This window comes from Macrobrachium rosenbergii, chromosome 14, assembly GCF_040412425.1.
Source record: "Macrobrachium rosenbergii isolate ZJJX-2024 chromosome 14, ASM4041242v1, whole genome shotgun sequence".
Taxonomy (NCBI): domain Eukaryota; kingdom Metazoa; phylum Arthropoda; class Malacostraca; order Decapoda; family Palaemonidae; genus Macrobrachium; species Macrobrachium rosenbergii.
This window is the reverse complement of record NC_089754.1, coordinates 8542853-8555302: the sequence shown is the minus strand read 5'-3', so window position 1 is coordinate 8555302 and position 12450 is coordinate 8542853. Positions and strand designations below refer to the sequence as shown.

At 38.0% G+C, this 12450-nt stretch overlaps 1 protein-coding gene across 3 annotated transcripts in view; it reads left to right on the top strand.

Annotated features, from left to right (window-relative positions):
• Positions 1 to 8843, top strand: part of LOC136845713 (uncharacterized) — a 229204-nt gene extending 220361 nt beyond the window's left edge. For all 3 annotated transcript variants that reach the window (XM_067115888.1, XM_067115889.1, XM_067115887.1), the window contains 3 exons: positions 2199 to 4314; positions 4499 to 4636; positions 5025 to 8843. In XM_067115888.1, coding sequence (XP_066971989.1) covers positions 2199 to 4314; positions 4499 to 4636; positions 5025 to 5222 — 2452 coding nt within the window. In that variant the 3' untranslated portion in view covers positions 5223 to 8843. The remainder of the gene's footprint in view (positions 1 to 2198; positions 4315 to 4498; positions 4637 to 5024) is intronic.
• Positions 8844 to 12450: the final 3607 nt, after the last annotated feature.

Genomic DNA, 12450 nt, shown 5'->3' with positions numbered 1-12450 from the left:
ATTTTATTTAGGTCACCCAGAATTCAGTCGTTGGGTGCTTAGGTTGGTCAAAATTCGTTTATTCTTCTAGTTTGTTTAGATTGGTTCCAGTTTTTGGGAGCCATTGCTGACATTATTCCAGGTTGATTCTTCCAAATTGCCTTTGATTTTAATAGGTCATCCTGAAGTTCTTTCGTTATTCCATTGCTTTACCAGTCAGATAAATGTTTATGTCATCCAGAATTATTCAGTTGTTCCAGTTTGTTTAGATCCTTAAATAGTGTTTTTTTCGTCTTCCAGAATTTTGTTGTTTCTCCAGTTTCTGTAGGTCACCGAGATTTCTGTTCCAGAATGTTTAGGTTGTCGTTTTATCTCTGCTCCAGAATGTTTGGTCAAAAGTTTATCTCTGTTCCAGAATGTTTATCATCTTGCTCCAGTTTGTTTAGGTCATCAGAAGTTTATCTCTGCTCCAGAATGTTTAGGTCGTCAAGAAGTTTATCTCTGTTCCAGAATGTTTAGGTCATCAAGAAGTTTATCTCTGCTCCAGAATGTTTAGGTCATCAAGAAGTTTATCTCCATTCCAGTATGTTTAGGTCATCAAGAAGTTTATCCAGAATTGCCTTTGGATTTTAATGTTTGTTTTGGTCGTTTAGAATTCGTCTGATGCTCAGGCTTGTTAAGGTCATCTAGAATTTTATCTTTTCCATTTTTTGTCAGAAGGTCATCCAGAGTTTATCTCTTTCCAGAATGTTTATTACAGTTGTTTATCTCTGCTCCAGAATGTTTAGGTCGTCAAGAAGTTTTCTCTGTTTTTTGTCATCAAGAAGTTTATCTCTGCTCCAGAATGTTTATGTCATCCAGAAGTTTATTCTGTTCCAGTTTGTTTAGATCATTAAAGAAGTTTGTTTTTTCCAGAATGTTTAGGTCCAGAATCTTTGCATGTTAGGTCATCCAGTTTCTGCTCCAGGTCGTCAAGAAGTTTATCTCTGTTCCAGAATGTTTAGGTCATCAAGAAGTTTATCTCTGATCCAAGGTCAAGTTTATCGTTTTTCTGATCGTTCCATGAAACGAAATGATTAGTACAAGCTTCATCAACGGAATTTTCTGTAAACTTTTTTAAAGAATGCATAAATTTCTGATTCCAGTACTAAATATTTTCTATGACTCCAGTAGTTTATTAAGACAAGACAAGATTTGCTTTCACGTTTCATAAATAGTTCTCTTTAGTAATATCGTCATTTTAGTTTTCTGTAAAAAAAAATATTGAGATGGCTATTTGTCTGTCCGTCCGCACTTTTTCTATCCGCCCTGAGATCTTAAAAACTGCTGAGGCTAGAGGGCTGCAAATTGGTATGTTGATTATCCACCCTCCTATCATCAAACATATCAAATTGCAGCCCTCTAGCCTCATGGCTGAAAGTTTCATGGACCGCGGCTGAGAGTTTCATGGGCTGTGGCTGAGAGTTTCATACAGCATTATACGCTATACAGAAAAGTCGATTGAGCGAAGAAACTTCGGCGTATTTTTTACTTGTTTTTATACGTTACTTTTTTCTTTAACTTTTCAGGAGATTGCATAATCTGGGAAAATGTCACAGCTGTTCAAATTATTAGGTATTTTCAAGTCTGAGTTCTTTCTCTTAGCTGACATATTGACATGTTGACAGACTTGACCATACAATCAAAGGGTCGTGTGTAAATGAGCTTTAGAGGTTGATTGATCGAGTTAATCCCTTATGTTCCTTATTCTTAGGACACTGAAGGTCACAAATGTTTTTGGACTTATTTTCATCCATTCCAAAATTATTTTTGCCAGTGATCTCTATTTGCAGACATGTATTATTTTACTGTAAGGTCCTTATATTGTTAAAGGGTGATGTATTTCTATTCGTTGGTTATTTTTATATGAATTTTGACAAGTTGCTGTAAATTTGAAAACCTTTATATGCATTATATGTTCTCACAATGCATGGCGAAAGTATGTATTTTCTCACAATGTATATGTGTACATAATCGCTAGGTATCCATGTATGTTTATATTTCTCATAAAGTTTCTTGTTAACTATATTTCTTATGAAAACGTTCCGTCCCCAAGTTGGACGGTCTTCGTCAGTTTACTGTTATTATATGCAGTAGTAGAGTCATGCACTAATAAATCAGGAATAGGCCTAAGCTTACGTTGTGAAGGAAATTTTCAAGTATTTTTCTTTTCTTTCAAGGGTTAACCCCCTCTATCACGATGAAGAGGTCGAGATTGCAGCAGGACTGGAAGAGGAGGAGGAGGAGGAAGAGGAGGAAGACAACTTCAGGGTAGCCATAGAAGACACCAACAAGGAGGAGGTGGTTGCTCCTGAGTCTCCACCTACAGATAGAGGCTCTGTACGCTCTTCTGGATATGGTTCAAAGGAAACGGACTCTGTTTCTGAAGGATCTAGTGGTCATGATGAAGACTATATCTTAGGTGCTGAGGTGGAGGCAGCCCTTAATCCGCCTCCTGCTCCGTCACCATTTGGTGACAGTCATAAAAAATCTGAAAATTCTGTCGCTCACATCCAAGTAAATGATGTCAAAATTCAGAGTTCTGTAACTGTAAAAGATCGTCATGTTGGTTCCTCACAATCAGTTGCTCAGCTTCGTAAATCTTTTGAAAACTTTGCTAATCCAGAAAAAAACTTGCCAACCATCTTATCCGCTGGTGGAAAACCAGTTGCCTCTATCATAGCTCAACATCCCCAATTTGTCAAAGCAATTGAAATTGGGATGCGTCGAGCAAAGTCTCTGGAAACAGTACAGCAACAGCAACCAGCACTACATAACTCTGGATCTTCAACAGTACCTCGTCCTATTTGGCCAAAAGTCAGCAATCTTGTTCAGAACCCTGGGTGCCAAGGTAATAAAAATGTCATGTTGAACAAATTGCGAGAATCTATGTCTGTTGAGGATAATTTGCATTTACATGCACGTATCCCAAGTCCAGTTGACATTGTGAAACAGGATATAAGGTATGTAACGTCAATACATGTAACTCCAAAGCGCCCTCTTTCTCGTGCCAAGACGTTTGCTCCAGGACAACCAAAAATAGAACACAGGAGTGCCAATAATCCTTTTAATGAAAATTCTTGGCCCACTACTGTCTCTAGAGGCATAAGACAAAATAAGAATAATAAAATGGAATCAAATGTGTCTCGTTACTTTGGTGGCACTCATCAGAACCCAGATTTTAATCTGCTGTCCCTGCAACCAGATTCACTAGTAACAGAAGACACTCTCAGAATGATGAGGTATGGAGTAGAAGAGGACCCTTTGGAAGAGGAAAATGAACTGCCTATTCATGTTGTTGAGCAAGAAGTTCCTGCTCCACTTCCAGATTTTAGTCAGGTTATATATACCAGAGGCCTTTATGCAACGTTGACTAGGGCTGCCTCTCTTAGCACCAAAGATATTGTTAAACCACCTTATAAAACTAGAAGTCGGAGTTTGGATATTTCTATTCCTTATCACAAAAGTAGTGCCAAAAAGAAAGGACTATCAGCTATGAAGGGTCTATGGGAAAGAAGTGGACTAAAGACAAATGGTAGAAAACTGATTGTTGATGTTAATGATTTGCTTGACAGTAGTTTAGATGAAAACGATGTAAATCATAGTAGTGTTGAGAACCTTCGTAGCTTCCAGTCAACTGTCATGAACAATGCCATGAAGTCTCCCCGCCAAGAAAATAGCATGAATTCCACAGATACCCACAGCTCACTTATCTACGAAGAACCAATGGATTACAACAGAAATACTAGTCAACGATTCTCAGGAACTATGGAATCAAGGTTTTCTGATACCTATGCTGAAATCAACGACAATGTTGGTGCAGGTATTGATAACCCAGCATTTCTTGATGACAGTGGACAAAGACCATATTTTTCTCCTGTTGTCTCTTCACCTTACCATAAGAAACCCAGGTTTTTGGATCCTGAGAAACTTGCTGAATTTCAGAAAAAAATTAGTGAGAAACTCCAGGGAGCCCCTCATCACAGAACCCAGTGGTTGGACTTGGATGAGATCGTTATTGAAGGCGCTGTAGATAAGCAAGAACGTCGTGTTAAATTTACATCGGACACCATTAATCCGGGAAGTCTTGAAAGGAACGGTGGAGGTGGTCATCATCAGGGCAGGGGAACCATAGTACCTGGTGGAGCTGTTAGAACTGTACATGAAGCAGACATACATACTTTGAGCGGAAGACAGCTTCCAGAACTGACACTAGAACCATCCCATCTCCTCGATAATATAAAAGGTCACAAAAATATGTGGACATCCTCTGAAAGCTATAGAGACAGATTTCAGGTTAGCTATTTGTTTTTGAAGAGTTTTTCTTTTTGTGAGGAGTTCAGTTTATACACTTGTGTTATATTACAGCAATAAAAAATTGTCTTGTCCACAATATAATTTACAACAGAAGCCGTTCTACATATAAAATTAAGTAGCAATTTGATAAAGGCCTGAAATCTCTGTAACCTATTATTTCCAGGAAGCCCCTGCGGGAACCATAGGTCGTGGAAAACGTCAGCAACTGTGGGAATCTTATTATGGTTCGACTAGTTCTTTTGATCGTACGCTTCCAAGACGCCTTGCTCCTCATCCCAACAGCCAGGCACCTATTTGTGGAGTGAGTCTCAAAATGCTGCTCTTCAATGAGTCTCATGTACCCACTAATTCTTTTATTCTTTTAATCGTTTATATGTTATTTCCTCACTTTGGCTGTTCTGTTGATAAAATTGCAATTAAAATCTAAATTGAAGCCAGAAGATCCATAAACTCTTTTAGTTAATAACCTTCCGTTATATTCTTTCTTTTCAATGAAAGTGACAGCCATAATTTCTTCCTTGATCTTCGATGTCAAATCAGACTCAGAGCAGTGCTTCTAGAGAAGTATGCCTGTTACCTACATCTTTGCCGTAATTTAATTCTTTTCATACCCATATATAACTGTATTTGGATAAATCTAGCCAGGACTGGAAGTGAAGTATTATTAAAAAACCTTTTTTCCTTAACAGAAACTGAGCGACTGCCCCGATTTCACACTAGATCTCCGAAGATCGCACAAGCTGAATATTCGTTCTGTTGCGCGTCAGAAGCGTCGTCGATGCTATGTGATCATCCTCGTGTTCGTTGCTTTTGTCGTGTTTGTGGGAATGGTAGTGGTCATCTCGTGGTACAGTACCAGGGGAGAGAAATTTTTTGGACCTCTCTGAGAAGTTGCTGTGGGACATTACATTCTACTGGACCACCTGCTGGGCTGTCTTTGGTCCAAGTGGAAAGATTACTTCAGTTAAGACTGTTAACTTAACCGTTGTCGTAATGACTTCGACTGCCAAGTGTGTGCACTGGAAGTGTCAAGAAAAAATAATCTTTCGATCACATATCGTTCAGAGAAAAGTTTGAGATCCTTAATATAAAACTTGCTGTAACCAGAATCCAGTTGACTGATTTGAATGACTGATTGAAAGAACTACACTTTTGAAAGTGTCATATAGTTGACGATGTACATTTTTACATTTATACATTAGGAAGACTGCCTGACAGCGAAATGAAATGAACTAAGAGAGAAGTTGTGTGAGGTTTTTCGATAGTGCAACATCGGTGAACTGCTACTGTGAGTAAAGTAGTCTCACCTTATTCGAGGAGAGACAAATGCAAGGGAGTGTGACGAAATGTAAATATATAAGCTCTTGATGATATAAATTAAGGTAAAATGTCCAAACGTGTTTACCCTCCCTGCATACATTTTTGTACATTACTCTAGCAGCTTTTAGTCCCGTAGGCTGAAATAACTACCCAACAGCTCGGTTCCCAACAACCTTGTAACTATTTTGTACCATTTAAGATATAGATGGCAAGGATACAGTATTTTACAGTCCTGAGTGACTTGTTGTTAGTACATTAGTATCTTTTCGCTCACTTTGTGCAGTGCTAACTGGGAATTTTGTACAGTGTCAAGCGTTTCTTCCAGTGTCAAACTATTTTTTCTGTAAATAATACTTTGGTAAATTATACCTAATAGTTTAAGGATATTTTGAGGATGTTTGTTATAATGTGGAATTATCTATCTGTTCTTTATCCCTGCAAAGTGTTCAAGAAAAATTAGCGGTGAGGAGATTGTGGTTGCCACCGGAAATTGCAGTGGATTACGTGGTTCTTTGGACGTTACAATTTTTTACTGGTGCAGTAAGCTTATTTAGTTGCAGATGTGTCATTTATTTCATAATTTCTTATTTCTTTTAAAATTAAACTTTTTGGCCATTTAATCGTCGGTGCCAAAGATACAGCCCTCTGCGAGATCTGGTGACCATTGGCAGCTTTTAAACACTTTATATCAGATATTTTTTTATCCCATCCAGTTTTCGTATTACACTAATATTTAATTTCATTTTAAAGTGATTTCCTTAATCTCGAAACAGTCCGTTGATGTAATTGCTTGCTCATGTGCCTGCTGACATTTCCCTGGACTTCTTGTCGAAAGCGCATTTGTATCACACAACTTTTTCGTCACGCTACTGCCAACTCTTATTTCGACCCTTGTTCATATTATCTTTGCAGCCACTCCTGAATGTCCGTTATTTTCTGAAGGGTGGTCTGTGCATAGAACGTTGAGGAAAGTGATAAAGAGGAACTCTTAATTGAGCAAGTTTGTGAATACTTCAGATGAGGTGAACTGACGCTCAGATGATCGAGCGTATTAATTTACAATGGCCTGTGTTAAGCAGTAGAGGTCTTTGTTAATGGAAAGGTAATTTGGTCTGTAGAGTAATTTATGAATTTAAAGTATCCCTCAGATGATATATTTGAATCTGTCTTCATACATCAAGACAGTAAATTCTGATATTTTTGTAATTTTATAATTTAGTAATTGTGTTGTATTAGATATTTGTAAAGAAGGTGTAGTTGAGGTGCGATCTTTCTCAGAACTAGTTTAAAGTAAGTTTCCCATTAGTTTTGGAATCTGAATGTTTTCCATCTAATCGTTATAATTACTAATATAATGATAATAATTGTCAGTATTATTGAGAATATGACACATCTAGGCTATATAAAGAAGTCAAAAAGGTTTGTAGAGCAAGTTTTCCCAGAATAAGATGCCATTAGGTGAAACAGAAATGCAGAGACAAAGAGATGAGTTTACGAAAACATTAATGAAAATAAGGGAAGAGTAACTCAAACAAACGAGTTGTTCATGGTCCGATATGAAGTTAAAGTTAAGTAAACCTTAGTTTAACCAGACCACTGAGCTGATTAACAGCTCTCCTAGGGCTGGCCCGAAGGATTAGACTTATTTTACGTGGCTAAGAACCAATTGGTTACCTAGCAACGGGATCTACAGTTTATTGTGGAATCCGAACCACATTATACCGAGAAATGAATTTCTATCACCAGAAATAAATTCCTCTAATTCTTCATTGGCCGGCCGGGGACTCGAACTCGGGGCTAGCAGACTGCTAGTCGAGAACTCAACCGACTCGTCCAACGAGGAACTAATTACATTCAGCACATTATACATCAACAAAATCTTCTGTTGGTTCAAATTCTTCACAGATAAAAAATATCATCAGACTTATTGTCTTGAGGTTCCAGATATCGGAATGGTTTCGTCCAGGGGTCTACACCAATCCACATTATTCCCTTTAACATGCTACCACACTTGTGATCCCTGTTTAGTTGAACGCTCTTGCAGGCATAAGGCCTGGTTCATCCAAACCACCAAGCAGGTGGAATGTTTAAAGATCACTGGGAAAGGGCGCATTTAACCTCGTCCCCGGAGCCCTGTTCTTGTTCATTAAAGCCACCCTTTGTTAAAATACAGAATTCCATCATGGAAAAATATAATTTCGAAGAATATCTTAATGAGAATAAGCTTCAGTTTTTCACTTGAAGCCTTTAACCTGACGTCGGTAGAATTTTAAATGTTATCCATCTTTCCATAGAAAAGACAGAAGGAAAAGAGTAAAAATCTACATTTGAATAATAAGTGTAGATTAAACAAAGTATTATGCTCTGGAAAAAGTTACTACAACTAGAGATAACCAAGGTTTGCCTTCAGTTTAGTGTTGCACTGAATGAGAGACTGGAAAATGTTGGGTTGAATGTCGTCTGAAGTATGTGGCTGGATTCTTGCTGATCTATAATGTATTTGTACATTTTTTACGTTTAAAACACTTTTTTATGTGCTGTACTTTTATACTTTGCCAGTGTTGATATTTAGTCATTCTTTATACAAATGTGTTCTCATATCTCAAATAATATTTTTATCGACCTAGTTTTGTCACGTATTCCTTGAATGTCACAACGTTGTGAGTAGTTTGTTGCATATGTGTCTCCAAAATGTCTCATTGCGCATATCGTTTAGAATTAAGAGAGGTATTCTGTTTTCTTCCAGAATTTTTTTGTACTCAAAGCTGTTAAAATTTTGCCCGTTGTTTATGTAATCCAATTTAGAATACTCATGACGATGACAAGGTGACTGTCAAAAGATGACTGAAATATCTTAGTGCTTTGCATGGGTTCAATCACTTACAAAGTGCCGTGTGAACGCACAGGAACAGGTGTTACTGTCGTTTTGCTATTTGCCTCCTCATTGTCTTTTCTCTTTCTTAATTTAAACATGTCTTTTTGGAAGGAAGAATCCCAGCAACAAAGAACAAGAGGGACATTTAATGAACCTTAATTTCTATTAGCCTGAAATGTTCCACACATCGTCAGCTGTTCTGCGCAGAATGTGTAAGTTTTTTCTTTTGCGCAATGGATGTATAACGGTTAGTGATATTTGTGTACATAAAACAGTTTTATGCTGTCAGCTATAATAAATTCGTATAATAATGCATTTAGTTTTACTCCTTTGGTCAGAAGTGAGATCTGACTGAATTACTGATTACTTGATTGCCTGATTTAGTATGAACTGAAGTCCTTACTGACACAGGGTGAGTAGCAACATAGCATTTTTGTTGGTTTTAGAGCCTGTAAATACGTTGCCTCAAGATTGTACAAGAAACTTCCACTTAACACTAGAGTATAAGAATATCAAGTCTTCCCGGAAAAAACTGAAGAATTTCTTATTTTTCAGATATTATTATAGTGCAGATCCGACTAATATTATGGAATACTCGTATGATTCTTAGCCACCAAGACCCACGTATCGTGGTCGCTGCCCATGAGGTTTAAAACAAAAGAATTGACGGGTCCCATAGGCGCAAAAAGTCCACTTTCAGCAACAGAACTGCAAAACATTCTCCCTAATTGGGAATGCTGTTGGGACAAAATATTGAAATGTGGGGTTAGGTTACGCCCAAATAAAATGGGAACATACTTGAAGTGTTTTTGGAACAGGGTCCTGCACAAGAAGTGTTAATGGATAATGCGCTGGCTTTTCATTCTGAAGTTGTTGGAGGTGTACTGAGAAATCCGCTATTCAGAGCAGCGTACAGACCAAGTGGTAATGGAATTATAGAAAGACACCATCGCACTATTAAGAGGATGGCCGAAAGGGGCAATATTTCTCCCCAGGAAGCAGTATATTGGTACAATGTGACTCCAAGAAATGGTATAGAGCCCACCTCTGTTCCGCAGCTTGCAGTGTTTCGTTATGAGTGGGTTGTGGGGAGGGTTTCTGAATACAGACTCGGGAAAAACACAGGAGAAAGCAACAACAGTAAAGATAGGTGAGGAGGTATAGGTAAAACCTCCAGATGCAAAATGCACATCGAAGTGCAAGAAAGGAAAGGTAACGGGCATAGATTTTAAAAAATAATATAGTCACATACTGGATATTCGCCCTGTAGTTGAGCTTGAAGAAGGAACTCAAGATTGTGAGGGTGTAAGTGAGGATGGGGAGGAGGTGGAGGATGCCCAGTGTCCAACTGAAGATGAGGAACCTCTTGTGCCAGGAGAACACGGTTAGGCTTCCTCCTAAACGGAATTGTGAGTGATTAAACTGGTTGATGATTTTTTTTTTTAGTAATTGGTTCATTCTGTTTAATTTCTTATTTGGTTTGGTTGATTTGTTTTTGTTTGTTTTGATTTTAAGATCATGGGGGCGTGTGGTAGATTTTAGAATTATTGGCAGCTATTTCTCTCTGGCAATCCTGCTGGGCATGTGGGGTGGCAACCCTAGATAGGGAGGTTAGCGGGCGAGTGGGTCTGAAGAAATTTTAGATTCGTGGGGTTCGGTAGGTTGTGAGCGCGCTTTCCGGGTATTGTGTCGGCTTCTCTAATTATTTGTGAAGTTAGTTGTGTGGCCGTTCTTCCATCGTAATAAGGTAAGAGTTTACAGTGAGTTTGCAAGAAAATTCTGTAAGATGAAGGGAAAGATTGGTGTCCGATAATGGTGGAACTGAAAGAAAAAGTTGGGCATCTAAGTGAGGTGTGAAGAAAGACCGCTGGATGGAATGACCGAGGAAAGGTTATAATGCAAAAGCCAAGAAGTGAAAGATAGTTTGTATAAAAATAGAGAGAATATTTCAAAGTTATGAAGAATGGTGACATTATGGGAAAGATCTTCAAGAGGTTTGTGCGGATTATGACAACAGAATTACATTTGCAATTTTTTTTCCAGTCCGATGTGATATTTGACTGAACGGGGTTAGATGTGTTGCAGAGAGTTCACTAGGCAAATACATGGTTTTTTTATTAAGCTGTACAGTAGATACTGACTATATTTGCTAAATATCTAATAAAAGTAAAGAATTACAGCTCACTACCCGCTTTTTTGTCACGTCTTCTCTTGGTAGCCATGACTATCGGAGAAAATCATTTAAAGTGATAAATTGTCCCTATGACTATAATAATGTGCAATTCGTGTATACTTTATAGAATGTACTTTTAGATCTCGGTAGCTTTCGACGAATTTTAAGCCTGAACATTTCAGCCTCGATTTCACCAGGTCTTGGCAACATTGCGTGATATGCGAAAAGTGGATGCCGGATATTTGTGGTTGCTTTGCAAAGTATGTAATATGAGCTGCGAATCTCAATGGTCCATTCTAAACGGGGATTGATTAAGCGATTCAAGAAAACATCAGAAGAAGAAGCACAAACATTCACTGATTTAGCAAATGAAATAAGACTTATTTTGATACATGTACACTATCATGGCCAAAGAAAATAGTCCTACTACGATTATTCGGGCCCATGCCACGGTTTTATAGGCTATTTATGGTTATATTTTGAAAGGTCTGGTTTCTTTAGTTGTACCCCATTTGTAGAGGGGAGACAATTCCTGTTTTTTTTTTACACTTAACTCAGAATAGTATCATAAGAAGATAATCCCGTTACGACCTTCCCCACTGCTACACAAGTAAAGCTTAAAGTATGATAGTCGGTCCAGAACACTTATGCCTTTGCATTCCTGATTTACACTTAAATACTATGGTTATGAAAGTCAGTGACTTGAGATTCAAAGTGTAACTGTTAATAAAAGAAAAATTTTGACTTTTGAGAAGCTTACACTTAATATCGCTTCGTCTGTTTCTGAAAATGTTGGTGTCTTACAGAAATGTTTGCGAATGTTTCGCGACGAAGCTATTGTATCTTTGTTTGGTGCACTGTTAGCCAATGTTGTTTCCGGGTGCTGACTCTCATCTGGGCACAGACGTAAAGTAAGTTCATCTTGTTTGTTGCATAAAATGTACTTAACAACAAACATCCTGTGCACTCTTCTTTACCTAACTTGGTTGTCTTTGCTCGCAACACTATGCAGACTGCTGATGCAAACAGTGTCGTTTTCTAGTGTCAGGTTACAATATTACTTAATTTGCTAAGAGTTTTGTCTTGGCTACCATTAACGTGGAATAGTTTGCCTAATGCAGCTGTGGAATCTTTTGACCTTCAGGTGTTTAGAGATGAGCAAATTCATTCCCGCTTTTTGTTGAGGTCTCCTGAATTCAGGTGTATCGGTTTAATTTTCTGTTCTCTCTATTTATCTCCCTTTCCTATTACTTGCCTCGCTTTGCAGGTTGATTTCCCTTAGGAGCTCCCTTGGGTTTATGTTGACTCTGTCCATAAGGATTTAAAGGAAGAAAGTAAAGCCTTTGCGTTTGAAGAGATGATACCAAAAAGACTGGCCCCATTTTTCACACCAAATGAGTTTAAATAGAATAGAGATGAGAATAGTACCTTAGCCCTGTCTTTTGAAACATGTGTTATACTTAGACAACACACTTCTGGTACCAAAGTGTCCAAATAATTAAAATAAAAATGACCTCTAATTTTTAGTACGTCTGCACATTTCGAAATGCATTATAGGCAGCAAAGTAAGGTTAGGAGGGTAAGACTCTGATCCATTGTCCATTTCCAGGTATGTGACATTTACAGCAGAAAGAATGAGGAAACAAGCGATCCAGCATAATTTCAACATTATGGAGCTATAGCCAGGCCTAACCTAACCTGGCCTTTTGTAGCGTCTTACTAGACCTAACCTAACTTTGCCCATTAG